General features: G+C 37.7%; 2 protein-coding genes across 6 annotated transcripts in view; both read left to right on the top strand.

Moving 5' to 3' along the window:
• The first annotated feature begins 99 nt into the window (after positions 1-99).
• Positions 100-13,708, top strand: NEK3 (NIMA related kinase 3). Of its 3 annotated transcripts, none has more exons than XR_003532823.1 (16): positions 100-209; positions 1,461-1,605; positions 2,406-2,499; positions 2,736-2,833; positions 3,875-3,958; positions 4,627-4,694; positions 4,814-4,900; positions 6,007-6,061; positions 7,849-8,049; positions 8,380-8,449; positions 9,043-9,089; positions 9,980-10,082; positions 10,513-10,635; positions 11,704-11,838; positions 12,089-12,211; positions 12,471-12,586. XR_003532823.1 is itself a non-coding variant. In XM_027674440.1 (16 exons), exons 2-16 carry the CDS (start codon positions 1,489-1,491, stop codon positions 13,609-13,611), a joined length of 1,476 nt encoding a protein of 491 aa, XP_027530241.1. In that variant the 5' UTR covers positions 100-209; positions 1,461-1,488; the 3' UTR covers positions 13,612-13,708. The 3 variants fall into 3 exon arrangements, 2 of the variants coding, with proteins under 2 accessions (XP_027530241.1, XP_027530242.1); XM_027674440.1 differs by lacking the exon at positions 12,089-12,211 and adding an exon at positions 13,545-13,708 and having other exon boundaries at positions 12,471-12,597; XM_027674441.1 differs by lacking the exon at positions 12,471-12,586 and having other exon boundaries at positions 12,062-12,199.
• Positions 13,709-14,861: 1,153 nt separating this feature from the next.
• Positions 14,862-27,169, top strand: part of NEK5 (NIMA related kinase 5) — a 29,918-nt gene continuing 17,610 nt past the window's right edge. For 2 of the 3 annotated variants that reach the window (XM_027674432.1, XM_027674431.1), the window contains exons 1-8: positions 14,862-15,186; positions 16,473-16,613; positions 19,388-19,484; positions 20,475-20,572; positions 22,515-22,598; positions 22,701-22,771; positions 25,044-25,130; positions 26,175-26,229. In XM_027674432.1, the coding sequence (XP_027530233.1) occupies positions 16,497-16,613; positions 19,388-19,484; positions 20,475-20,572; positions 22,515-22,598; positions 22,701-22,771; positions 25,044-25,130; positions 26,175-26,229 (609 nt within the window). In that variant the 5' untranslated portion in view covers positions 14,862-15,186; positions 16,473-16,496. Of the gene's footprint in view, positions 15,187-16,472; positions 16,614-19,387; positions 19,485-20,474; positions 20,573-22,514; positions 22,599-22,700; positions 22,772-25,043; positions 25,131-26,174; positions 26,230-27,169 lie in introns of those variants that run through there. The other variant, XM_027674433.1, reaches the window with a different exon arrangement.

Below are 27,169 nucleotides of genomic sequence, written 5' to 3'. Positions count from 1 at the left end.
TTTCCGTATTTCAGCGTGATCCGAGGGACAGCCCTCTCTGCCTGTGGCACCGCCTCAGAGGCGCGGCCTGGGCGTTCCTTCCCAGGCAGCTCCGTTCTCCTTCCCATCCTCCGCTCGCATCCCGGCGTGGGGAGGTTGTGGAGCAAGCGCTGGGTTTGTGCCGGGGCCTGTGCTCGGACCTCCGCCCGGCGGGATTGCGGCCCGCCGAGGTGAGTACCCGGCGGGCCTGAGGGCTGGGGGCGGGCTGGGGCTGCTCCTCCTCAGGCTAGAGGAGCTGTAGAAACAAGCCCCGAGATGCTTTTCAAAAACAACTCATCAGCCCGTTAAAACAGTGTGTGCACAGCATATACATAAAGGGATGCTTGGAACGCTGATAACCAATTTAAAACCACCAACGTTTGGGGAAAAAAGGAGAATAGGTCACTGCTGTGTGTGAAATACTTGAGAAGTGTTTTTAGCAGAAAATGGGAACGTGGGAGTTTCAGCAGTTGTGGAAGCTCTCTGGTGTTGAGAGATTAAGCTCCATAGCCATGTCCTCTCCGGAACGAGAGGACATGGCCTCAAACTGTGTCAGGGGAGGTTTGGGTTGGACAGCAAGAGGAATTTCTTCATGGAAATGGTTGTTTAACGTTGAACAAGTTTCCCAGGGAAGTGGTGGAGTCACCATTCCTCCAGGAAATAACTACATGTGGCACTTTAATGCCATGGTCTGCTTGACAAGGTGGTCATCAGTCTTAAGGCTGGACTTGGTGATCTCAGAGGTCTTTTCCAACCTCAGCGATTCTGTGATACAGCTTAAATGCAGTGATAGGACAACTGGGAACAACTCAGAACTGAACCGGGGGAGCTTTACACTGGATTTTAGGGAAATTTCTTTGCTGAGAGGGTGGTCAAACACTGGAACAGACTTCTTAGAGAGGTGGTCAGTGCCCCAAGCCTGTCAGTGTTTAAAAGGCATTTGCACCATCCCCTTACCAATGTGATTTAACTTTTGGTCACCCCTGAAGTGGTAATGCAGTTGAACTAGGTGACCATTGCAGGTCCCTTCCAACTAAAATACTCTGTATCTTCCAGTTGTTGAAGTCAATGTGCAGTAACTTTTACCAGTTTGATCCTGCTTATGGTGTTTTAGGTGAGAATTGTCACTGGAAGCTTGAAGCTCTTTATGTTATTGTGCCTGTGAGTTTTCTTTAGTGTTATGAAACCACCTGCAGGAACGCAGGTAACAAAAAGAAGATGCAACATTGTAGGTTTGTAATTTACATTTTCAAAGAGCTTTAGCGTTTGAAATTTAAAAAATGCGGCAATAATGCTGTATCAAGTTTTGAGTTTTACTTTCTGGAGGCGTCATTTTCAGTAAAATCATGGTAGCAGTGCATAGAAGTATTATGGTAATGCTGGAAAGTTGTAGGTACCCATGTTTATCAGTCATTCTTTTTATTTTGTGGATTTTTTTGAAGAGATGTGTTGGGCCTGGGCCTATAAAGAATGGAAGAATACAAAGTGTTGAAAGTACTAGGAGAGGGATCCTTTGGCAGAGTTCTCCTAGTTCATCATGGAATCGGTGACCAAAAGTATGCGATGAAGGAAATAAGACTTCCCATGGTAAGTGTGACACATATGCCACCTCACCCACTGCTTAAAAAAAAGTAAAATTTTTAAAAAATCATAATTGTGGATGTGTTTTTGAAATGCTGAACACTTTTGCTGCAAATTTTGTATATTAGACAGTTGCATGGTATGGTTACTATATAACTGTGAGTTGATTTGTTGGTACTAAGTAAAGTAGGAAAATCTGATCTGATTCAGAAAGTGCGTGGTTACATTTTGGGAAGTCCAGCACATAGGAAGACACTTTCAATGAAATCCCTGTTCCCCAATGCCCATGATTTCACTGGAATGCAGATTTCACCTGCAATGCCTAATGAGGAAATTATTATTATTGCTGGTAATCACTTATTTGGATTATCTTCTCTGCATCTAGATAAGCAAAAAATCACTAGATGGGAGACACCAGCTTTCTGGAGCCTGAGGCTCAGTTAGTATTTGGGCTCTTGGCTTTATATAGAGTTCATGCAGACTGTCAGCTGTTCCAAAGTTGGTGTGTGCTGCTTTGTCACATAGTTCTGCACTTTTAAAATAGAAAAAGTCATTAATTGAAGTAGGAAAATATCCTCTCAAAAAAAAAAAAATTGGAATCCAAACACCTAAAAAGCTCAAAGATGTCTTCAGCTAGTAATAAACCATAGATTAAAAAGACAGGGCTTTGAGGTTTCTAAATGACTTTTAAAAATAACTGAAAAATAATTATTAAAAATATTTTCCTTTTGGAAAGTGAAGTGTGTTGTGTTTCTATGTGAAAATTTATTAGTGTGACATTTATATAGGTGTACTTATATTTTCAGTCTTCATCTGGTATAGAGAACTCTAGGAAGGAAGCAGATCTTTTGGCTAAAATGAAACATCCGAATATCGTTGCCTATAAAGAATCATTTGAAGGTAAATATAAAAATTTAAATTCCTTCATTTGTTTCAAGTTGCATGCTCCTCAGGGATCAAGATTACTTTCTTTTTTTTTTTACAATACATGTTATAAACAAAATACATGTTTATTGTAACATATAACACGTAGTATGTAGTCGGAGCTTTATAGTAAAAAGTATTACTTACAGTAAAAAAAGTACTTATTCTGCTAAATGAAACTACTAACTATTCTTAAATTACCTAAAATTTAGCTGATGGACATCTGTATATAGTGATGGAATATTGTGACGATGGAGATCTAATGCAAAAGATTAAACACCGAAGAGGAAATTTGTTCCCTGAAGATATGGTAAGAAAAGACATTGTTTTGAACCAGGGGGCCAGAAATCCTGTTTCATGTAGACTGAAACATGCTGCATAAACCAAATTATAGATACGCAAACACCGTGAGATACCTTAAATAAAACAAAGGCACTTACAGATAGAATAGGAAAGTTATTTCTTTTATAATTTCCAGTAGAACAAGGGAAGAATTGGACTGAAAGGATTAAAAAAGGAATTGCTGCCTGTATCTGGGAATTGTGCAGATAGTGGGAAAACCAGTCAGGTTTGTATGCAATTAAATAAGAATTTTACAGAAACTTCAGACAGAATTTAAAGCACAGTAAGATGTACTACAAATGAAAAGTAAACAAAGCACTCTGGCAAGATAAATTAAGCTAGCCAAGAGACTAAACACTTGCATTTTATGTAGCAATTAAATGTTTAAAGTATTCAGCAGGTATTAACTCCTTTTATCAGAGAGGCTATAAAATTACTTAGAAGAAAGTTCAAAGGGACATTGTAGTGAATGAAAGCTGCTTCTTGCCACAGTTAGAAGCATCACGTTAGTTAAAATGAAAGGACCAGAAATCTCAACTAACCAAATATTTAGATTTTCTATGCATCTTTGCATCTTTAGGAGTTTTCTTTTGTACTTTAAAAGGAACACATTTCTTTTTAGAAACTGTGTGTTATTTCCACCTGGGTTTTGGTTTTGTTTTGTTATTTGGTGGGTGGGTTTTTTTATTTGCTAATTTACTATGAAACTGTAATTAACTTGCTTATAAAATGACCATGAGATAAAATGCCACGTAGCAACTCCCTACCTTCATCATTGTTATGTATTATTACCGCTTTCTAGACACAGGTAATAAACATTTCTTCTGCCTTATTAAAATATAATTTATCCTGAATTCAGTCTTTCATGCTGATGTGAGGCCATTATGTTAGAGGTACTTTTAACTCCCAAATATTTGGAACATGCTTTTCTTTTGCTAATTTTTTTTATCTATTAGTGTTCATTACATACAGCATTGAGCTGTTACGACTACTAGTTACTCTTTTTCAGATCCTTCACTGGTTTGTGCAGATGTGCCTGGCGGTGAAGCACATTCACGATAAACGTGTGCTGCACAGGGATATAAAATCCAAGGTGAACAGAGCAAGTTTTGTTGCCATAAAGACCTCTTCTGCATGTAAAACTCCCTCTTTCATAATTTCCTGTGGCAGCTAAGTTCTGTGTTTTTTATTTAGGCCTAAGAATATCATGTAAATGAAACTGTTGAGTGCATGGAATGATGTAATATTGCAGGCGTAACCATTATCTAAGTATAGATATATCCTTCATATCCAAACTGCTGATAGCACCAATTGCTTGTGACAGACTGCATATAGTTTAAAACAGTAACAGAAATATAAAAAATGTGTATAGATTATGCAGTTTTTAAATGTCTTGCCTCACATCTTTTTCTTTGTTACTCTTACCTATCAGAAAGAGAGAAATTCAGAAGAAAGTGTGACCTTATTGGTTTGAGTACAGCATAGAGAATAACGCAATTCTAAGCTGTGATTCTTCCTCTGCTAATGATGCTGGGACTTTAGGCCCATATAAGCTTTCCATTTCCCTGGGCATAGTTCTGTGTCATGGAATCAAAGAGCATGACATAGTTCTTAGCTTTTTTTTTTTGGTAGAAGTATTAGGAGAAGCAAGTAAAAGGAAATATAAAGATAAAATACTAGAAGTGATTGCCACCATGTTTTCTGCAGAAATGATTCTTAGAAGAATATTTCAGTATGTTAATCTATGCTCTTGAAATGCAGAACATCTTCCTCACTCAAAACGGGAAAGTGAAATTGGGAGATTTTGGATCTGCACACCTTCTTGCACAGTATGTGGACATCTCCACTGATCTCAGTGGTGTCAAGTTTTATTTTACCATTGACAAACAGTACAGAGTTCTTAAATCATGGCTTTCCACCTGGCGTTTCTTCTTTGTTGTTTCAATAGCCCGATGTCCTTCGCTTGCACATATGTGGGAACTCCTTATTACGTACCTCCAGAGATATGGGAAAGCATGCCATACAACAACAAAAGGTACCTGTGTTTTCAGTGGTCACAAATAATGCCTGACTGATGTAGGGTTTTTTATTGCTGTCTCAATCTGGCTTTGTGGCTTATCTGTATTTGGTTTAGAGCAGATACTGAGCTGAAGTGTTTTTAGAAGGAGGTAATTACAGTCTTTTTAAGATGAAGGTGCAGAAATTGCTCTTTAGTTAGGTAACTGAGAGCACAATATCTTTAGTCTTAGAAGTTTGAAAACTGTTGTGGAGACATCTGTTTGTTTGGGAGAGTAAATATATGCATACAAACATACACACAAATACATACCTATCTGTGCACATACATAGGTATGTGTTTACATCTTTTGCTGGTCTTATTTTTTTTTTGACTCATCATATTTTTAAGCTCTTCATGCTAGTCATAATGTAGGGATAATGGCACAAAATTGATTACTTAGATTTATGGAGCCTAGTTATTCTGGTCCTAATGCAAGAACTTCTGAGAGCATCTTGATAGTACCGTTTTTACAGCTTCTTCCCAGACTCCAAAATACTAAGCCATATTATGTTCCCTCCCCTAGATCTGTTCTGTGACCCTAGTTGTCCAATTGATTTTCCATAGGAGGGAAGAAACCTTCTAGAACTTCAGGTTTTTTCTGCTCCTCTTGCAAGAAAGGTATCAGTTGCTTCTTGTGCAGGTGGCAGTACTCACTTTTGATGGAAAATGATGGGGTTTTTTCTCAGTAGGAGAGTTCTTATTGGCAGGGCCAGAATTCCAGCTCTCAGAATTAGGATTGTGTGGCTGCCATCTAATGTTAGGGGCCATGGAATACAAAGGCTTTCAAGGGTGGAAGGATAACTGTTGTTGCAGCAAATTGTTTAAGAGACATCCTAGGAATAAAAAGTCAACTACAACTGTATGACAGTCATCTTTTTTTACATCAGGGTAGGATAAAATAAGCAAAAACATTTCCACTGGAGAGGTAAAATGCATAATTGTGTTGTCTTTTATAGTTACTTACATTTATTTTTAGTTTATTCAATTCAGTTATGTACACAGATTGAATCTCACTTTTTCGAAGCAGGATATTAAATTGTAATTTTTGGCTCAAAATTTCTCATCCTTCTCTATATCTACAGTGATATATGGTCTCTGGGGTGTATTCTATATGAGCTGTGCACTCTAAAACATCCGGTAAGTACAGCTTTATGGCTATCAGAAAAGTTTTGGAATTCCTTAAAACTGAATTAGCAGTTAGCTGTACTGTAGATTTGACTGATGTGTTTGCTGCCGCTTCCAAAAGAGGGAAGTATTGCTCCACCCTTCCCAGACCTCCTCCACTATGTGCCTTCTGTTTTTCAGCAGTTCTTGGGACCTACTGGACCCTTCTCTAGAAGACTCTATTTTCAAAATTGTTAGAAAACAATTTTTTTTTTTTGGTTAACTTTCCTCAATATCAGTGATCTGGGACTTATTAAGGAGTCCAGCAGTTGCCAGGCAGGTTCCAGATATCTGCAGGGATGTTGCAGTGAGCATTGCATTTTACAGGATCCAGATGATCACAGGAGATATAGGCAAAGACACTCAAAATCTTTACTAATGAGAATATATTGTGTGCAAGTACAGTGAAAGGTAGAAAGCAATAAGCAGTTTTGTATCTCGCATCAGTGATATACCTTTGCTTATTCTTCAAATCAAAGAAGTCACTGTTAAAGCACTGTCCTCCTCTTGGAACCGTGGGAACCTTGATGTATGGTTCTGTCGTTCTGTCATTCCTGGGACACTGTCTTTTACGGTCTTGATGCTATGTTTCTTGTGTGTTAACTTCCTCTGGCTTCTATATACAGACACATGGGTAACAGAAGAGCCCTCATCAGGATATGTTTGTTTTGCAAGAAAATGAGATCCTAATTGAAGGTGATTTTGTCATAGTTTTTTGTAAGCAACAGTTTCCTTTTGTTGAGGTAATACTATACTTTGAAATCACAGAACCACAGAATATTCTGTCTGGAAGGGACCCACAAGGTTTATCAAAGTCCAGCTCCTGGGCCTGCACAGAACAGCCCCCAGAATGATACCATATGTCTGAGAGCATTGTTCAAATCCTGTATATCAGCAAAAGATTCTCCTCAGCTGCAGCTGCTAGCTGTGCAAGAGTGTATTGACTGAGCAATAAAGGCGTCTGTGCAGGGGTGTGTGTTAGCCTGAGTAAGTCTGTGGCAAGGCTTTGACAGTGTCACGGCTATTCAGGCAGAGCTCAGAGCTGGGGTTCAAAGGAGTGGAGTGTTCTTCCCTTTTTAGCAGCATTGAAATGTGTCTGGTTTTGTGTGATGGTCACACATGTTCTTGCATCGTCTATCAGAGGTGATGCCACACACTGTGGATGCTTGGTACTCTGCAGCCAAGCCTGCAGAGTGTACCCAAAGAAAACTTCCTGTGTGGAGGTAGAAGTTCTCAAACATTTAGATTTGCAAGAGGGTATTTGTGCCTTTGTAGGCTACTGTTGATATTTTTTTTTAAAATCAAAGTCTGTGTATTTCCTAGCTTGCTGTTTCACTCTTGCAGTTTAAATCTGATGATGAATTTGATTCCTATAAAATAAAATTTGATTAATCCTAAATTTTTAGGAGCAACTCTCCCATCTGCTTTCCAGTTGTAAAGATTATTGTTTACAGTGTTCATTATGATTTGGTTTAATCACTGTGATATTTTCATTCTCAGTAAATTTCTGTCATTATTGACATAATTAAATGCCCATGCAACAGCCCTACAAAATGTAGAGAAAAGTTACTAGTGTTGTTTTTTCACACCTCTGAAACTGTCAAACTGGAAGCTAAATCAGGTGGTAGTAAGGGAGCTTACAAAAATACATACTATGCATTTTTATATAGAAAATATTAAAGCTCCTCTTAAATCATCTCAGCATTTTTTTACCTTATGCTTAAACTCTCTGCTCTCATGTTCATTTATTTTTAATGCAGTTTCAAGCCAATAGCTGGAAACATCTCATACTTCAGATATGCAAAGGGTCCTACAATCCACTACCATCTCACTACTCCTATGAACTTCATTACTTAATAAAACAGATGTTTAAGAGAAATCCTCAGGATCGTCCATCAGCCAGTACTATTCTTTCAAGAGGTTGCTTAACCAAACTTATAAAAAATTGTTTGCCTTCTGAGGTATAGTATATTCTTTGTCTCTATATTTAAGCAATGGTATCTACATTTTAAGTACTAAATCATTTTCTTTTGTAGTTTGTTAGTGTATAACTATAAAATGTGTTGTGTAGGTCCTACTCTAAAAGCCATAAATACAGTTGCAGACTTCTCAGAGAACTGAGTTTTTAAAAGGATTTGTTTTGAAAATTAAAGGTGAATATTGACCTTATGCAGCTGAAATTAGATATTGCAGCTGTTTTCTATAGTGACTATTTTTAACAAATAATGTAACATAAAATTTGAGGAAGTTAAAAATGGTACAGTACCTCCATCTTTTTATACGCATTCCAGGTGATAAAAGAGTTTGAGCAGGTATTAAAGGACACCAAGAAACATGAAGGCAGTGCAGCAAGACGAAAGGGTAAGTGAACAACATTTTTGTTGATGTAGGGAATGACGAAATGACTAGGAAATGTAAGATCTTTAAAACAGCTATAAAACATTAGTATTATATGTTCAAATCTACTTTTAATTATTTCAAAATCTAATGTTATTGAAGCTATATAGAAAATGTTTGAAGGGTGTAAATTATATTCCAACGTAAGTAGAGTGCAAAGCTGCAATATATACATTGTTAGGCGTAAGACTTGTGCTAGAAATAATTCAATTTTAAAATAAGCAAAACTTTTAACTGTTGCGTGTATTTTAAATATGAGTTCTTTCCTTCCCAAAATATGGTGAAGCAAGTTACGTTCACTATTTAGTTTTTAGAGAGAATGTTGGATTTTTTTCTTCTGCATAAATTAAGCTACACCAAAATTTGTACACATTTAGAACTGAAGAGTAGAGGGACTCCCTGTTGAGAATGAGTTCTGTTGATAGAAGTGTGAAGAAGCTATCACATAATTTTCATTGCTTGGTTCAGTAGCATTGCTGTCATACCTCTGGAATGCCACTTTACTACAAATGTTTGCTAAAGGTGTTAACTCTTCAATCTGTTACTAAATGTATCAGGTAGTGTCATGGCTGGTGGAAGCTCAAATAATAGGAAAGAAAATAGGGTAAGTATTCAAATATAAATATAATATTTGTATTTTAGTAATTAAGAATGTTCTATATGATAGAAAAGTTCTTATAGAAAATTATTAGTATGCTAAACCATGGATGAGCCTACTGGATCAGCTGTCATCTGTGTTCAAATTGCAGTTTTCCTGTGCATTTTTCACTACTCTTTTTGTTTAGTTTAGTTCCAATGTGCATTTCCTTATATCCCTGTCAAAACAAAAACCCAAACAAAAAAATCCACGCTTGTTTTTCTAAGTTTTTGGATTCTGCAAAAATTTATGCATTTTCATTGCTTCAGGGGAACATTGAGAACAGGCTGCTGTGGAAAGAGTCTAGTCTGAACATAATTCTCACCAGGTTTTAGGGCCCATGTGAGATTTGAGGTGAGGAGAATTAAGTCACAGGTAGCCAAGATGTCGCCTATGGGCACATTACAGCACAGCCTGACTCAGCTGTACTTGGTATATTTTTAAAAATGTGTTGCCATGGGGCTTATTTTTTTTCCTTTTCATAGGCCTGTCAGTCTGAGAAGTTTAATATTTGGGTGCATCTTGTTTTCCCTGGGAATATAAATAATTTATCCTTATATTGCTTCTGTTCTTAAATGTAAAAAAAACCAAACCAAAACACAAATTGCATCAAGTAACTACATGTGTGCTTAGCTTCAAAAACTGAGATCATCTGTCAAAAAAGGGCATGCAGTGTGAAATGCCGTGCAGTAATAGATACTGTGCAATTGCAACTGGTTTCATGGTGTCAGTGGTTTAGTTTTCGGGTCTTCAGATTTTAGGCCAGCAATTTTATAGCAAAACTGTTATGTTAATATTACTGCTTGTTTTTTCTCCACAACAAGGATAATGATTAATGCAGTTTTATTTTTTTAAAGCGAAGAGAAGATGAAAGTAGCAATCGTAGCCCCTTAGAAAGGAAAAATATTACTGAGGGTTTGAGTGAAGGCACAAAGGAACAAAGGAAGTCTGAGCAAGAGGGTAAGTTTTACAGTTTTAAGGCTGATGCACTTCCTTCTGTGTAGTGATACCTATATGTCAATGATTCAGCCATTTAAACAGGTAGCAGAAGCAAGCCTGAAGCTGTAGAAAACCTTTCCACCACCAGTTACTTCTGCAGTTGCATTGATTGATACTGCTCCTCGGAGATGTTAAAAAAAATATTTTAAAAATTATCTTGGCCAAAGTATTAAAAAATTTGTTTGAAAACATTTGGAACAGAGTAAATGCATGGGGAGCTCTTACCAAGTCAGATTTGTACCCATAGAATCAAACATCACTGCTACTTAAGTGCTGTACTCTTAGTACTACTTGGCCTGGACAGGGCAATCTGGACAGAGAATCAAGTTAGATGCTTGTTATCGTCCTTTTTTTGTTACAATTACATTGGAAACATCTGCTTTCCTTGCAGGAGATATTGATTTGTCACCTGTCCACAGAAGGCAATGGGAAGAAAGGATATCCAATACTGTACTGGATGTCCTGGAAAATGCCTCCTTGCTTTCTTCCAGTTTTACACCTGAAGAGACTGAAAGTAAGAATTGATTAAATGTGGTTTTAGTTCAAGTAATATCAATGATTCTTTATAGAGTTTAAAGGCCAAAATTTTACAGGACATGTTTAAAGTGATGTAAAATTAATTTTAAAATATTTTATTAACAACCAAAAAGTCCACTGTGCTGAAGAGAATTTCTTTGTGGTTTTGTGTGACAGGAGAATTGCAAAGAGCGATGAAAACCACAGATAATGCTAGCAACCCTAAAATTATAATCATGACTAAGAAATTACCCTACAATTCTCCTTTTAACATGATGTTCATGGAGGTAACAATGAGAAATTCATTTGATGCAGAATGGAACTGCCCATCTTTCAACTGCACGATACTATTGCAAGCATAAAACATCTGTACCTCTACTGCTGTTGTCATTAACATCCAGATAAGGTCAATGACAATAACTATCAATTATGTACCTCACATGTGAGGCAGAGATTTTTCTTTCACATCTACAGCTTTTAATTAAAACACTTAACATGAGATTTCTTCTGAAAAATGTTTCAATTTTAAAATGCCCCTCACTTATGCAATTGTTATAATTATTTAATGTGATTATAGATATGTATTGTAAGGAACTGTGAATAAATGCTGTGGAAATAAATAGTCAAAATATAAGTAGTCAGAAAACTCCCCAGCTGTGGTAGGAATGTTACATGATAATTATATGCACAACAAGGGAAAAGGACAGAAGAACGCGTGTATTTAGGTGCTCTGCTATAAAAAGGCACAAAAATGGCCTCAGGCTCCATTTTGTGAGATTCATAGAGCCACCACATAAGCTTGCAGAGACTCTGACTCCTCACACCCCTCAGCCTTTTTCTGCTAGCTCCCTGTCAGCAAAAAGTTCCACTGTGACCTTTCTGTAACTTGCTGTCCTTTTAATGCTGACAGTGTCAACCTTAGTTTTTTGAAAGGTCAGTGGTGCTACAGATGGAAATACCTAGACTCTCTTCTTCCTTTGTTTGTCTCTTGAATGTGATCTTCAGTGTAATCCACACTGCTAATGCCATTTTAGCTAAGTAGTATTTATGAATATTTTCTACCCAGGTGGTGGTGTTATAAACTACTGTGAAAAAAAGCCACGTAAGCAATGGAACAAGGAAACTCCTCGGACTCTGATGAACATTCTCACTAATGCAGATGTCAGCCTAGCATTTAAAACATACACAATTTATAAGCCAGGTAAATCCCCAGTTTGTGGGCAAACATTTATACAAACATGTTTATTAATAAAGACTTTTCCCTTTTTATTTTTTTTCATACATAGCCCCCATATATAGAGATTGTGCACTTGAATTCATATCACAGCAGGTTGGGTGGGGTTTTTTTAAGTTTATGAAACGAGATGTGGATTTACAAAAAGCCAGGATTAGAATTCATGAGTGATTGTACATCTCCATTACAGCTCTTTATGATGGACTTTAACTTGCAGCTCAACAGCTGAATGATGTTGTGACTAAAATGCAGATGCTGTAGAGCCAAGTGTCCTCCATCCTGCTGAGTGGCCTGGTGTATGTGTTAGGGGGATGCAATAAACACGCTGCAGCCCCATCAGGTAAATCCACTTCCACTAAGTCAGCAATGCCCTGTTTTGAGGGCAGGATGGTAAAATGGTACAGCTGAAGACAGATGCAGCTTGGAGATGTGCACAGCCACAAATATTTGTTCTGCATTTACAATAGGTAACAACTTCACCTGGAATCTACTACAAAGTGGGGACAAATTAGAAAGACTACATTGTATTAATATTTTTATTAGGTTTATTTTTAAAATTAAAATATTTTGGTGACATTTTAATTTTCACTTTTTCAAAGCTTCTGAAAATATATTAAGAGGTCCACTTTCTGATGAAACTGAAGCATCTGATGAAGTAGATGGTGAACATGAAGATGTTGTCATAGATTCTGAGAGACTTGAGCCTAGATCTGATGAGGATGACACGTATGTCTAAATGATACCCTTGTATTTTTGTTTTCTTTGGTTCCTCAAAGTGATTTTCCCAAAACAACGTTCCCCTGAAAAAAGAAGTTTTATTCTCAGCATTGAAGTCCACCTCTCTCCTACATAATGAAATTTAGTAGCATTTGCTATCTTACAGATTTTATTTGCTATATTTATAGTTACTGATGGTCTGAAGATTAAACAGGATGCTTGTTGTTAGCAAATACGCTAATAATTTGCTGATGACTTTGAAAAAAATGAAAGCCTGAGCTGAAGTTAGATCCATAGTAAAGTGCAAAACCTTCTTGTATGAAAATCTTTGTACTCTGACCTTGAAATCTGATAACCAGTGGCAAAACCACTTGCCTAGTGGTATGTTTGCTGCATTTGTATATTATTCTTCCTAAATTTTCATGTGTCATGCAATAAAATCTCTTTGGAACCTACTTATAGAGACATATTTATAGAAACGTTTTAAATTCTATGTTGTGATTATGTTAGTGACCCACTTGGTGTTTTTGAAAGAGCGGAGTGAAAAATCAACACATTTGAACAAAAATACTGTGTTTTACAGATGTGTGTATGTTTTGGGGGTAGTTCTTGGATTCTCAGAGTCTCAATTTATGTCAGATGAACATGCCTAAGCAGATGAACTGCTTAGGCATGTATTGCTGTAGTTCAGTTGCAGGCTGTCAATATCAACACATTTTCAGTCTCTTAGTATATGAATTTGGTTTTGCTTTTGATAAAACTTACTTTACTAAATTCCAAAGAGAACATCTTTTGGTTCCTAAATCACAACGGTGCAGGAAATATGTCTCTTGCGCTGATATTTTTAACATAATTTATCCTAGTTATTGGGTAGTTTTTTCATGGGGAAAAAAAAGGCAAAGATTTATAAAGTTGTATTTTGCTTTGCAAAATAACACTTTGAAATCTATTTTTAGGGACTTTGAGGAAGACGACCCAGACTGGATGTCGGAACTGAAAATGGCATTGAAACACAGTGACTAAAAACTTGAATTTACTCATGATAAGTGAAGTTGGGTGTGCTGGTCTTTATAATCAAAATAGTTGTTAATAATTGGTTATTAATTAAATCATTTCAGTCAAATTCCGAGTGGGCATGTTTTCTGTATCACAAAACTGAGCATGCAAAATGCACAACAAACCTTTTCAGATAGAACATTTGCAAATAACTAAACAAGTCCAGATATTAAAGGTATTTGGAGTTGGTAATAGCTTTGCAGAATTGATCAGTCAAATGATAGCATTGTTCAAATTGCCCTCTTGTCATATTTTAAAGAGATGGTGTAACACTATGAGAAGGTGTAAAGGTATTCTTCCTGACTACATACTGAATTAACAGCTTTGTGTTGAGTTGACCCTGGCTGGATACCAGGTGCCCACCAAGGCCGCTCTGTTACTCTCCTCCTCAGCTGGATAGGGAAGAGAAAATTAATTGAAAGGCTCATGGGTGGTGATAAGGACAGGGAGAGATCACTCACCAATTAACGTCATGGCCAGAACAAACGTGACTTGAGGAAATCAGTTTAATTTATTACCAATCAAATCAGAGCAGAGTAATGAGAAATAAACCCAAATCTTAGAACACCTTCCTCCCACCCCTCCCTTCTTCCCAGACTCAATTTCACTTCAGTAGTCAACGCTGAGCCCAGCAGCTATGGTGGTAGTGCCTCCGCATCAATAGATTAAAGGAGGGGAGAGAGGAAAACACTGACAGGGACATCGATGGGTCTGTGTTGAAGCCAGCTGGAATTGGCTCTGTCAGACATGGGGGAAGCTTCTTGCAGAAGCCACCCCTGTAGTTCCTCCCTGCGGACACACAAACCCAATACTTACATAGTAAAAGTGATGTTATCTGAAGGGCCTGTTATGGGAAACAGCTATGCTAAACATTTGAGGCTTTAGTTCATGCAATTAGTGCTCTGAAAACTCTTGAGACTAAACTTTTGCCTTAATTCAATGAAAAGGGTTTTTTATATGCCATTGCATGTGTGAAAGGAAGCAAATTTGTTCATAAATAAGGACAAATTTTCCAACTTCTACTTCAGAGAGTGCTATGGGCAATGTTGTGTTTGGGCTCTGTGCCGGCTACTGGGTATGAGACGCTTTACAAGACAAGTGTGGCAGAGAAGAGCACAAATGCTCTCAGCAGAGTTCTCCTGGGGCCGTCCCAGACAATGTCCACGTAACAAATAATATTGGAGAATAATACCCAAAGAAAGCTTTAGGAAATCGGTAGATTTGGTACGGAGCCAGTTCCTATTGCACCTCCTCTCTTGCTCGTAGGCTGGTACTTGAGTTTCCACCAAGGATTCAACAACTTGAGGCAGTCGAGATTTACTTTCGGGCCACTCCTGTTACTGACCACCCAAATCAAAAGTCTCTTGCCGTAGGCGGAGAAAGCGGTTTGCATAAGTGACATAGTGACTCCAGTTGCTCCCGAAGGACGCTGCAAACGCCACACCTCCGGCGGGGGCGCGGAGGCGGGGGCGGCTCCTCCTCCTCCCCTCCCGGCCCTGCGGTGAATTTTGGTGAGTTCCTGCAGCGGCTGAGGGCACTAAGGTATCGCGACCCCCGCAGCGCCCACGGCGGCTGCCGAAGCTGGGGCCGGCCGGGCCGGGCTGGGCTAGGCCTAGCAGGTCTGCTGGGGAGGGAGGCACGGGCAAGGGCTGTCCCCCGGCGCGTCCCGTCGCCATGGGGACGGCAGGACAGCCGGGGCGGGAAGGGCGGTGGAGAGCGGTGCCCCGGCGGGAATGCTGGCGCCATCCTCTGCCCCGGCCCGGGCAGGGCTGTAGAGCACCACCCGTGAGTCGGTGTAGGTCCTGCTGCTCTCCCTTCCCCAGCGCCCCGGCCACGAAGCTGCCCTCCCCGGGCAGCGGGGGGCGGGGGTGTCGCCTGTGGATGCGAGGCTGAGCCTAGCGGGCAGCGCACCCCTGCCCGGGGGCAGCTCGGCACGCCGGGGCGAGAGGCTCATCTGTCCCGAGTGGTCGCGTCTCACTTGTGACTGCAAACGGGAGCTGGCTTTTACCCAAACGTCGAAATTATAAATGCCCGAAGGTCGCTCTACTTGCACTGCCAGAGTGGTCTTTGGTGACTGACTGCCAGTGATGCAGCCCATGCGGGCTCCCAAGGGAGCCTGTTGCAGAGCTTCCTTGGCCTGCCTGGCAGGCAATGTCTGGTATCTGAACAAATCTCCCTTGCTAAAACTCAGGGCAACTAGTAAGAACAGTTTTGTAGTGTTTGCTCGTATTTATGTGTGCTTGCTCGTATTTATGTGTGCAAGTATGCTTATGGAACCATTGCAAGGTACCCAGTGACACTGCTGTTCCTGACAGATGTTTCCAGATGACTGCTAATGCCCAACTGCACTTGGCCGTGGTCTCCTGCAAAATGCAGTGGCTTTTCACTTCGTTGCTAATATTAGATCACATTAGTATAAACTAAATCAACATGAAATAGATTAAAGCTATTTTTTCCATTAAAAGAATAATTCCACAGTATTGTTAACTTCAAGAGATAATGAGTCACACTTTCCGAAATTATATCTTAATCTTACATAGTAGTCTCTACTGCCTTCTCATGTATTACCTTTAGGGTGTACTAGGATTTTCTTTATAAGACACTCATAAACTTGCTGGTTATCGGAAGTTCAGATCTGCAATAATTTGCATAATTCCAGGGGATGATATTTGTAGGGAGAAGCAGTAGCAGTAATAAAAGTGTGATAAAACATAATAAAAAATTATAAAAATGGCAGTCTTAAATGGTAGTATCTCTTTCAATAGCACCACCTCAGATGTTGCAGCACTGACTATATACAATACTAATTTGGGCACTTTTTATTTTAGCCACTGTTTTAAGTTGAAGACATCATGGATAATTATGAAATAATTAAAAAAATTGGAGAAGGATCTTTTGGCAAAATATTCTTGGCAAAAGGAAAAATGGATAATGAGCCATGTGTTATCAAAGAGATCAATTTAACTAAGGTAAAACAAAAAACTGGGATTTATATTTACTGGATTATGCTACTTGCATTTAGCTAGGATGTGAACTTGGGTTATTTTTTATCTCCTTTGTAGTTCCATCTCAATTGTATAGAGCTAAACTTTCCAAAGACTGTAGTCTTAGCTAATTTAGTATTTTACAAGCATAAACAAAATATGCATTTCAATATTCTTTACTTTTTACTGCAATTTTGTTCTTTTCAAAACTTTACCTACTTGTGTAACACTGACAAATGCAAATGTTATGTTTGTTGATTCAACTACAATGAAAATATTGCCACTGAAATAACAAATGACAATTTTGTGATACATTTCTCTAAGCTTTTTAATTTCCTTTTTTTCCACATGCTTATTTTCAGACATAAGTAATTCACAACAGTGCCTTTCCAATTCTCATTTGTGTTTATGGCAGTTTGATTCATCTAATTTTAAATTTCCGTTCTGTTGTTGTCAGCATCTGAGCTAGACTCCCTTTCCAGGAGAACAAGAGAAATAGGTACTTTTAGGAAGCTGTTGATTATGTGTGTTTTAGACCTCTGTTTAAGAAAGAGCTACACTGGGCCATAAAACTGCTCTCTCTCTTCCCGTTGACTGCAGAGGCAGCTTAGGGCCACTTGCTCAGGTATCAGAGGAACACTGCTATATCTAGTTCCAGAAAGGCAATTAAAATCCCTGAGTTATAACAGTCAATTTCAATGAGTGCTTACATGCTTTGACCAGCCTTTTGTTATTCTAGGCCACATTAGTGAATTTTTAATATATTCAGAATTATAGTAGAAGAATGAAAGAGCTGTATAACTTCCAGATTCAAACCCAGAAAAACTGATATGCTAGTAATGACAGCTAAATGCAAAAACAGTTTCTCTCTATTCTCTTGACCAATAAATCCCATGCATTTCCAGTCTTAGATTTTGATGTTCACAAAATAGAAAAATGGCAGCTAATGAAATATTACTGTGGATCCCACTTGTTCAAAAATCAGGAGCTGGATAAAGAAATTTACTACTTTGAAGTCCTAAAGTTTTTTATATGGTAGGATGTGTTTTATTCACTTTATTATTTTTGAATCTTTGAGGATTACATTTCAAAAATATTTGCTAAGAATGAGGATAAGTTCCTTTTTATAAATACAAGAAAATATTTTGATGGATAGTGTGGAAGACATTGCAGAAACTTGGTTAGTAGAAAGAGGACACGAGAGAGATTCTATAGCTCTGGTCTCACGCTAAAGGAAAAGCTATCAGAAGGTCACTGTTCACTGTGTTTGTGAAACTGCATTGTCTAAGAAACTGTGAAGCTGCATTGTCTGATGTGAAGCTGCATTGTCTATGAAGTTGCATACGTGATAGAAAAATTAGAGCAACAGGATGGGAAAGGTAGAGAAAGTAGCAAAGTAGCAAATAAAGTAACTATAGCCATGAGAAAGAAGCAGCATTTGCGCAAATATAACTTAGGTAATTAGGTAATTGATGAGCTTATGCTTGGAATATGTATGAGGCTAATTATTAATCTTTATAAGCATGAAGCTTACAGCAATAAAGTTGGATTAGTCATGATCAATACTGGGATCGTGTGATACTTTTCCCGTCGTCCGCAACAGGATAGATACTCAGATAAATTATTTTTTAAGAAGTAGTATTGATGAAAATGTGATCACAATGAACCAAATAGAAGTGTTCATTCAATGTAACAGGGCAAAGAGTTTGCCCAAAATATCGCAAGAACTTGTAACACCACTAAAAGGAAGGCCTTTTGTCCCTTTTCACTTTATTCTTTCGCGATCCTCTGTAGTAGGAATAGAGAATCATCAAGACCCATGTACTTCAAATACTTAAGGGAAGTTTAACATTAGAGTTTAACTCTACTCGTCAGCTACCTTATCGATAGCATTTGTGTAAAAAGGTTTAAGGTATTGATATGGTTTGAAGCTGGCTCCCTGCCAAGTCTCCAAACCTTACCACCAGAAGTCCCCCCCCCAACAAAAAAACCTCAGGGAGAAGAGGGAGAAAAAACTAAGAAAAACCCGAAAACGAGAGAGAGGACAACCAAACTGATATATATAAATATATTTACACTTATATACAATTTCACAAGGGAAAGGGAAAGGGGAAGGGAAAAAGGAACAAAACTAAAATAAAATATATATATATACATATATATCCCAATCAGTAGCCCGAGATCTAGTAACTAAAGAACAAAAGAGTTAGCAAAGAAGATATCTCACTATTCTCCTGGGACAACCGAGAGTCGCTCCGGAACGATCGCCGGCAACCTCTGTCTCCCAAGGTCGGCAAGGCCTAACCAGGCCTCGCTCCCCAACACGGCAGACTCAACAGCAGGGAACCTGCACCTCCAAGCCGCCGGAAGGAAAGAGAGCGAAGGCCTCTCCTCCTCTCTTCTTATAGTCTGGCTTACGTAAAAATCGTAGGGAATACTGGGTAAATCTGGACCCTTCCTTGGTTACAAACTGGTCACCAAGGAAGGCCTAGCCCAAACCACCACAGGTATACATTTGCTTGTTTGTAAAATCTCATAATTTGTTTTGACTTCAGTAATGTTCTAATATATTTCCAAGCATACACTGCAAATTTATATTTTACATTATATATAGATCATATTTAGATATTTAGATATTTCTGTATCACCTTGGTACACAGTATTTTTGTATTTGTGGGAATAGTTTTATAATGATGTAAAAATTTCTGAAAAGAGTTAAATATATGATTGCTAGCATATAGTTTCTTAATTCTTTGTAGATGCCTGTGAAAGAAAAAGAAGCCTCTCAGAAAGAAGTCATTCTTCTGGCCAAGATGAAGCACGCAAATATTGTAACCTTCTATGCTTCATTGCAAGGTTTACTTTTAACTCTTCTGTTTTACTTGTGATTAAAGGAGTGGAAGGCAGAAAACCTGCTTTGTTAATATTGACCAACCGTAGCCCTGTCTCTAAGCCCTTACTTAAAAGTGCTGACAAGTCCCAATTCCTAAAAGTCCCAGTCATCAGTTGCCCTCTTCATGTGTGTGAGTGGGTACTGTGGCATGAATCGCAGATCCTGTGGTGCCTGTACTGCATAAGTTGAACTTAAGTCTTGATCTCCTATAGGAGTCCACAGATTAATGAAACTTCCTGGGTGTTTCAATAGATGAAGAGAGTTTTTGAGTACAGCAAGGAATACACTGATCAAATAGGCAAGAAATAGAATGATCATTTAATCAGATCCAAACTTATGTTCCTCATATTTTGTTTATCCACATCATATACATATGACATTATATGAATATGATACATACATCCTACATACGTATATATACTAATATACATACATGTGTATGCATATAAATACACACACAGACAAAACGGGCAGGCACAAAAAGAGACCATTAAATAGTAATGCAAGTTATTAGTAAACCTGAAAATATCTTTCATCATCTGGAATGTAAAAGCAACATTGGTATTTCAAACCTTATTATAGCAGTCTTTTCAGTGATCCAATTACAGCTCATAATGCTGTACTAATCTTTTTTGGGAAAAGACCTCAACTATGAAGCATTCTGCTAAGTACATCCTGTAAGGACATCTCTCTTTCTATCAGTGGGGTCTCTTGAGGGTTTTCTCATGTATTTAATATTTTGGTGAATCTTCATATAAATATATTTTCATGCCTTAGTTTTGCATCAGGTTTCACTTGGAAATATCCAATTTTTTTTCAGTTTCTCTTTGAAATAGAGTAGGTAGAGTTTAACTACTACCTTTTGAGAGAAAGACCATATAAAATAACTATAGTTTATTGCTGTGTAATGAATAAATAAAGGAATAAAGGAAAAATCATACTTTTCCTTTCAGAAAAGAACAAGCTATATATTATGATGGAATACTGTGATGGTGGAGATTTAATGAAGCGGATAAATATGCAGCATGGAGTGCTGTTTGATGAGGACCAGGTGAAAGAAGTTATCATTAGAGGAAAGGACATAATATGTAAAACATGTGGTTTTATTTATCCAGTACTAGCTACTGTTTCTTTTCTGGCCTGTTAAAATGATTGAACTTTTAAAGAAACTTTGGTAATTTTAGTAGGAGTGTAAGAGTTTGTTTTTAACACTGCTTTAAGATCTGAAATTAATTAATTAGCAGTACGATGACATTTTTCCTCCCTCCTTACTCCCACTGCTCCTTCCATCATGGATGTAGATTTTATTATATTGGTAGTATACCTATTAAGCCATAAAGACTTTCTTTTAAATACTGTTTTAGAATTAGGGTGTATATATTATATACAAATTCTTAATTTGTTGATGCTACTGGCCATCAAGGCATATCCTGCTTTATACTGAAATCCACAGTAAATCTCTAATTTATTTCATCTGGGTCAAGATTTCTCTGATGCCATTTAAATTGTTAAACCAGGACAGAGAAACAAGTCCATATATCTGGCTGCTTTTGAACCATGTTCACGTATATTTTATTTTGTAAAGAGGTGAGTATGATAAGTATTGCAATTCACAGAAATAGGATTTCCCACTATTCCTTACTTATTCCTTTATTTTTCTGCTGACTCTTAGCTTTCTGAAGGAAATTTTCTCTTATGTAAGGAATTAGTGTACTGAACTGCGTGATTATTTAATCATGCATAATCTTTTGCAGGTACAATGAAATCTTGCTTAGAAACCAGACAGATAGTATCCAACCTGTTAGTGGAAATATACTCTAAAGCATAGAACTGAAGGAAAAAAAAAGTATTGTGACTTTTCTTTTTGCATTAGTAGGAAAAGAGGAACTCCTTAGTGTAGAATTCAGTTGAAAGTGAATTATAGGTTCAGTAATAAAGAATTTTAAGATCCTATTGGGAGTCATACTAGAGAGAACATGAAAGAAAATAAAGAGAGGACAAACCCACAGATCATGAAAACACGAAAGAGCCAACACACACAAATCCCTTGACAATGACACAGAATAACACGTATTGAAAGAAAGGAAAAGGAAATACAGACAAAAGAATGGATTATAGAAACTAAAGATTCAACTGCCAATCAAGAAAGGAGAGCAAATTACCCCATTTAACGTAACATTATTAAAATATCTTTATATTTTCAAATGTAGGCCTAAGAAAGTCTAATTTGTGGCACCAGCCCTATTCAGGAAATAATCTACTTAATATAAAGCATTAATAAATAGAAGATTATTACTTGAATCAAAGCCTTTCACATCCATGAATTTTCCTAAACAGGGTTGCATAAAAGCACGTTGTACTTTTGTTTCTGGATTAAGTACAAAGGCTGTTATTTAAGAAGACACATATATATGAAGCTAAATACGTGTTTAAAAGCTGTACTGGGTCAAGGATAAAGGATAAACCTGTGTGCTTACTTACTATGCAAGTTTCTTCATAGCTCCCTTCTCTCACCACATTTTAGACCCTCACCTTTTTTTTTTCCTGCACTACCTTTAGTAGTACTGCAAGTATTATAATTGGGTGGTATGATTTCCATCACTGAGGATTAAGAAGACACTTTCCAATTCTGTCTTAGTTGTTATTTGAAATCCCTCATTTCTAAATAAAGGTCTAATATTCTTACTGTCATTTGACATGATTTTTCAGCCATCATTCAAGTACATATCCTGTCACAGTCAGTGAAAACTGGATGGGGATAAGGAAAGTGGAGCACGTATCTAACCATTTAGTTTTGTGATAGAACTAATTGGAAAGGAAAAGTCTATTGCATTAATTTTAAAAATACTTTTTTTACTATTTTACATTGCATGTGGTTTACATATTTTAGATTTTGTTGTAGTCTTTATTTTATATATTTCAGTAAAATACCCCATTGGACATTAGAATCACACAAATTCATAGGTATCTGTTTCCTTTAACTTTCCTTGCAGATTCTCAGTTGGTTTGTGCAGATCTCCTTGGGTCTGAAGCATATTCATGATAAGAAGATCTTACACAGAGATGTTAAAGCACAGGTAGTAAAACTGGTACTGGACAGGGGGTTATTTTGTCCTGTGAAAAATGTGCTTAAAAAACCATGTTTCATTTTCACACACCAGTTTTGTTTTTATTTGCAGAACATTTTTCTTAGCAATAATGGAAAGGTAGCAAAGCTTGGGGACTTTGGCATAGCAAGACAGTTAAACAGGTAAGCACCATTTTTAATTAGTCTGTGACCTACACCAAACAGGACTGTTTGTGAATGTTCAGAATGCAACCTGAATGTGCAAATTGTTTGTGGATTGTCTTGTTCAAGAGCTCTGAGATACAAGGGGTCTGACACTGCTTTTTTTAACCTTTTATCCTAAAACACGCCATCCTGCATGGAACCACAGATGTGTCTTGCCTAGTAACTAGACTTCTGTTAGGCATAGGAGAAGCCACAATCTTTCCCTATTCTCTGTGGAACTGACATAAAGAGATTCTGGAGGCACAGTTCCTGCTTGTGCAGCTGTGGATAATAACTACTGTTGCTTCATTTAACCAAAATGAAGAGCATTAAAAACTAAAGAAAAAGTGTAAGAAGAGAGTTTGTACAGATTTTCTTTGTGTTTCCTCCAGGACTGAGCCTATACTGATTTTTAAAAAACACCCAGAACCACCTTCTGGGCCTGAGAGCAAGGCATGGCATGGCTTGCATCTGTATGGCTAATCTGTGTTCTCCCAACAAGAGCAGCCTTATCTTTATTGACTTTATGGACAAGGTTGACCTATCCTATGTAGTGGCCAGGTAACGGTAGATATTTGGGATGGGGGAGATCCTTCAGGCCTCGTTTCAGTTCATAACCTGGAAGGAGTATGCCCTTCCACCCTCCCCCCGCCACATGGCCGGGTGACCCCAAGACGGAGCACTCACCAGACACCCGGGGGAGAGAGGACGAAAGAGGAAGTTTAATTGTGGGAGGGGGCTTATATAGCCTTTGGGGACCAATCACAGGTGAGGGGTCACAATCAAGGTAAGGGGTTTACAGCCAATAAGGAAGGGGTTGACAAGGGACCAATGGGAACACCTTGGGACATCTTCCCAGGACACTCTGGCCCGAGAGATAAGGGATTTACAGTGGAGGTATAGGGGAAAACGCAGTGGCTCTGTAAAGACCCCTCTTAACATGAGTTTAAACAACATTAAAAACTTCTGATTCATCAGTCCACCTTTGGCAGGACTCTTTCCAAACATCCATTGCTACAGCCAGGTGTGGCCAAAACATACCAGGGATCATACTAACAAGAGGAAAATGCTTAAATTTGATCTCTTTTTGTGCTTGACTTATCTTTGGGAGGATATTGTGGCAAAGAAGGTCCACAATTTAACGAGGTATTGCATGGAAAGGTAATTTCGTCTGTTGATCATTTTTCAGTTTGTCCTTCTACTGTCAGTTCTTCTCAGTTGCTTTGTAGTTTACCTGCTGCACCTCACTTGTTAAAAATTTTTCCTAATCCTAGATTAATTCAGTGTAAGTTTAGCCACATTTCTGTCTATACAACATCAGTAAAGAGAACCAAGAACTTTATCCAACATAGTTATTTTGATTCTTCTCTTCAGATGTACTTAAACCATGTTACATATATGAGGTGCTTGTGTGCATTCTTCACATGGGCATAGAGCCCATGGAACTTCTGTTAAGGCCCCATCAGCTTGGCTTTGGATTTGGGCCTACATAACCTTGCAAGCTCAGTGGTGCATCAGAGCTAGGAATTCTTGCTGAAGAGTTGGAGTACATTGGATTAAGCATGTTTGGTTTGTACCTTGATCGAAGCCTGCTCATCTCCAGGGATATGCCATCTTGCTATTCTAGCTGCAGTGTCTGCCAGCTCTCATACCTTTGTGGTGTGTTCCTTTGTGGAGCCCAGACCTACTCTCAGCATGTAAACTAGTTGTGCAGAAAGTACCTACCTTCACAAGTGTTCTGGAGATAATTGCTTTAAGGATTGCACCTACACAGCAGAATGGTACATAGCAGATAGGAAGTAAACCTCAGAATTTGAATGTCCAAGTACAGACATTTAAAAAATTATTTAGTAGCCTTATAGAACCATATAATTAGAGCCTGATAGTCATTTTCCTCATGTAACTAGCAAATTAAGTTTCTGTAGTGAGTTGACACCAGGTCTGGTGTCACTCTCCTCCTCGACTGGAGAGAAGAGAGAAAATATAATGAAAGGCTCATAGGTTAAGATAAGGACATGGAATTCTTGTGCTTTCCGTTGAAGTACAAACACTGTTAGAATAGTGGGTCATTTTTATACAGAACTGGGAAATATTGTAGTTTTTCATGAGGTATTCCTTTGTTCAACTATTTGGAGAGCAGGAATAATGTACTCCATAGGCTTTTAACCTGGGACAGAGAAACCTCTAGTTAAATTACTTGTAAACTTTTTCATTGTGTAAGTGCTCCTTTTTGTTCATTATGTTTCATTAGTACTATGGAGTTTGCCCATACATGTGTAGGGACCCCCTATTACCTGTCACCTGAGATCTGTGAAAATCGACCATATAACAACAAAACGTAAGTCTCTGTCTTTCCTTCATATGCTTGTTCATGAGGGTGTGCAGGCATGAAAGAATTAATTTTAGTGATACCATGGTTTGAATCAGTATTTGTGCAGGGCACTAGGAATTTCACGTCACCTGTTGTGAAGTTTTATATTATTTGTGTACAATAATTAGGTGCATCATTGCAGATAACAACTATGTTATAGTATACAACAAGGTCAGTAGTATTTTGACTCACAAGTGTCCAGAATGCCATCATGACTTTGCCGTGATTAATCTACAGGCTTAACATAATTATATGTTTTGTTTTTATAAAATTACTTGTACTTTTCGCTCTCTTTTAATACTTCTTGTTAGTAGTGGTGGTAAATGTAAAACAGATTTCTTTTCCCCTTAGCTTTATCAGCTTCTCCATCAAATACTAAATTTCTCTCTTATTTCCAACATGCGATTACCAATGATTCTTTCCAGTTCCAAGTTTATGAATTTTTGATACGCTCATTTATCATTTATAAAAATATACTAAAATGAAAGCTGCTAGGTTGCCTATTTTGGAAATTTGCAGCAGCTACCTCCAGAAAATACATATAGGTCTGAGAATTGCAAAGGCTCACTCAGGCTTAACACAAAATACCAGATGAGAAGCACTATGAAGTCAGGAGCTGAGTGGCCTAGACCCCCTTCCATGTGGGGGATGTGATGAACACCAAATGCTCTGGAGCCCAGACTAACATCTCAGCTCTGAGGTGGTATTCATACAAATGTACTCCCTTGTTGTCTCCTTAACTATCAAGTCAGCTTTGTCCTTCATGCTGCTAGAAATATTAAGCAGACAGTCTTTGTCATGTTGTTTTTCCAATTACAATTATAATACCTAGTTAGGTATCATAGAAACATTGGTGCCACAACTAAAAAGAAATTTCTAGCTGTTCTTTTTCATGCATCTTAAGAAAAAAAAGCAATAATAATAAATTTGACAGTTGAAAAGAGGTACTGATTTCATGTATGAAAATATTATAGACTTTTCACTGAAACTTTAATTACTTTTTATTCACAGAGATATTTGGTCTCTTGGCTGTGTGCTTTATGAGCTATGCGCACTAAAGCATCCTGTAAGTACTGTGCGATCAGATCATTATCATATTATTTAAAAATATAGTGGACAGCTTGGAAAAACTATAGTAATAATAGTATTCATAGTCAGCTAATAGAAGTATTTTCAGCTTATTTATTGATCTTTAAAAAATGACTGCTGGTGTTTATTTTTTCATATTGTGTCTGTTTTGTGCAGAATAAAATGTACTATGCTGTATTCCTGTAACTTACATATATATATGTGTGTGTACACACTTTGAACATATATTTACTCTTTAAAAAGTACTAAACTTTTTCAAAAGGCAGATGAACAGTGGAAAGAATTAAAGCCAGACTTCAAGGTTAGGGTTAGCCATATAATTTTACTCATTTGTATTTGAAAATATCAATCTATACTTACTAAAGAATTTGAAACTCACATTTCTCCAGAAAGCAGTTTGAGTCCGCAGAAGTATTTTCCTAAAGGTTTTGTGTTGTCCTCATCCTGATCTAAGCCTCAGACAATCCTCAGATTGTGAGTATTATGTGAAGAAGGGAACACAGCAGAAACTAATCTTGGCAATTCTTGATGAGAAAAAGCATCAGTTTCCTGGGCCCATCAGAAGTTGATCTTTTGCTGAGCTTGTATTTGGGAGAAGGTAGAGCAGCACTGATAGGGAGAGCAGTTGTGCTGAGCTAAGAGCAAGGGGGATACTGCTAAGGAAAATTTCAGATTTCACAAAGTGAGAAAACATTAATGTTACTTCGTATAAATATTAGGCATTTTATTCTGTATTGCTGCCCACTTTTTCAGTGTGAAGGCAGGGACTCAATGCAGATGTAGATGGGAAATGCAAGTGAAGCTAAGGCAATTTTTGGTCACACCACCTTCAAAATAGCCATGTAAATAAAATGGTAATTTTAGGAAGAATTTGCTTTCAAAATTTTTTTTGCCTGTCTAAGCCCCTAGAAATTGTA

The sequence above is a fragment of the Neopelma chrysocephalum genome, unplaced genomic scaffold, assembly GCF_003984885.1.
Source record: "Neopelma chrysocephalum unplaced genomic scaffold, ASM398488v2 Primary Assembly neopelma1_25, whole genome shotgun sequence".
NCBI classification, from domain to species: Eukaryota; Metazoa; Chordata; class Aves; order Passeriformes; family Pipridae; genus Neopelma; species Neopelma chrysocephalum.
The sequence above is the reverse complement of the archived record's forward strand: the minus strand, read 5'-3'. Positions and strand labels throughout refer to the sequence as shown.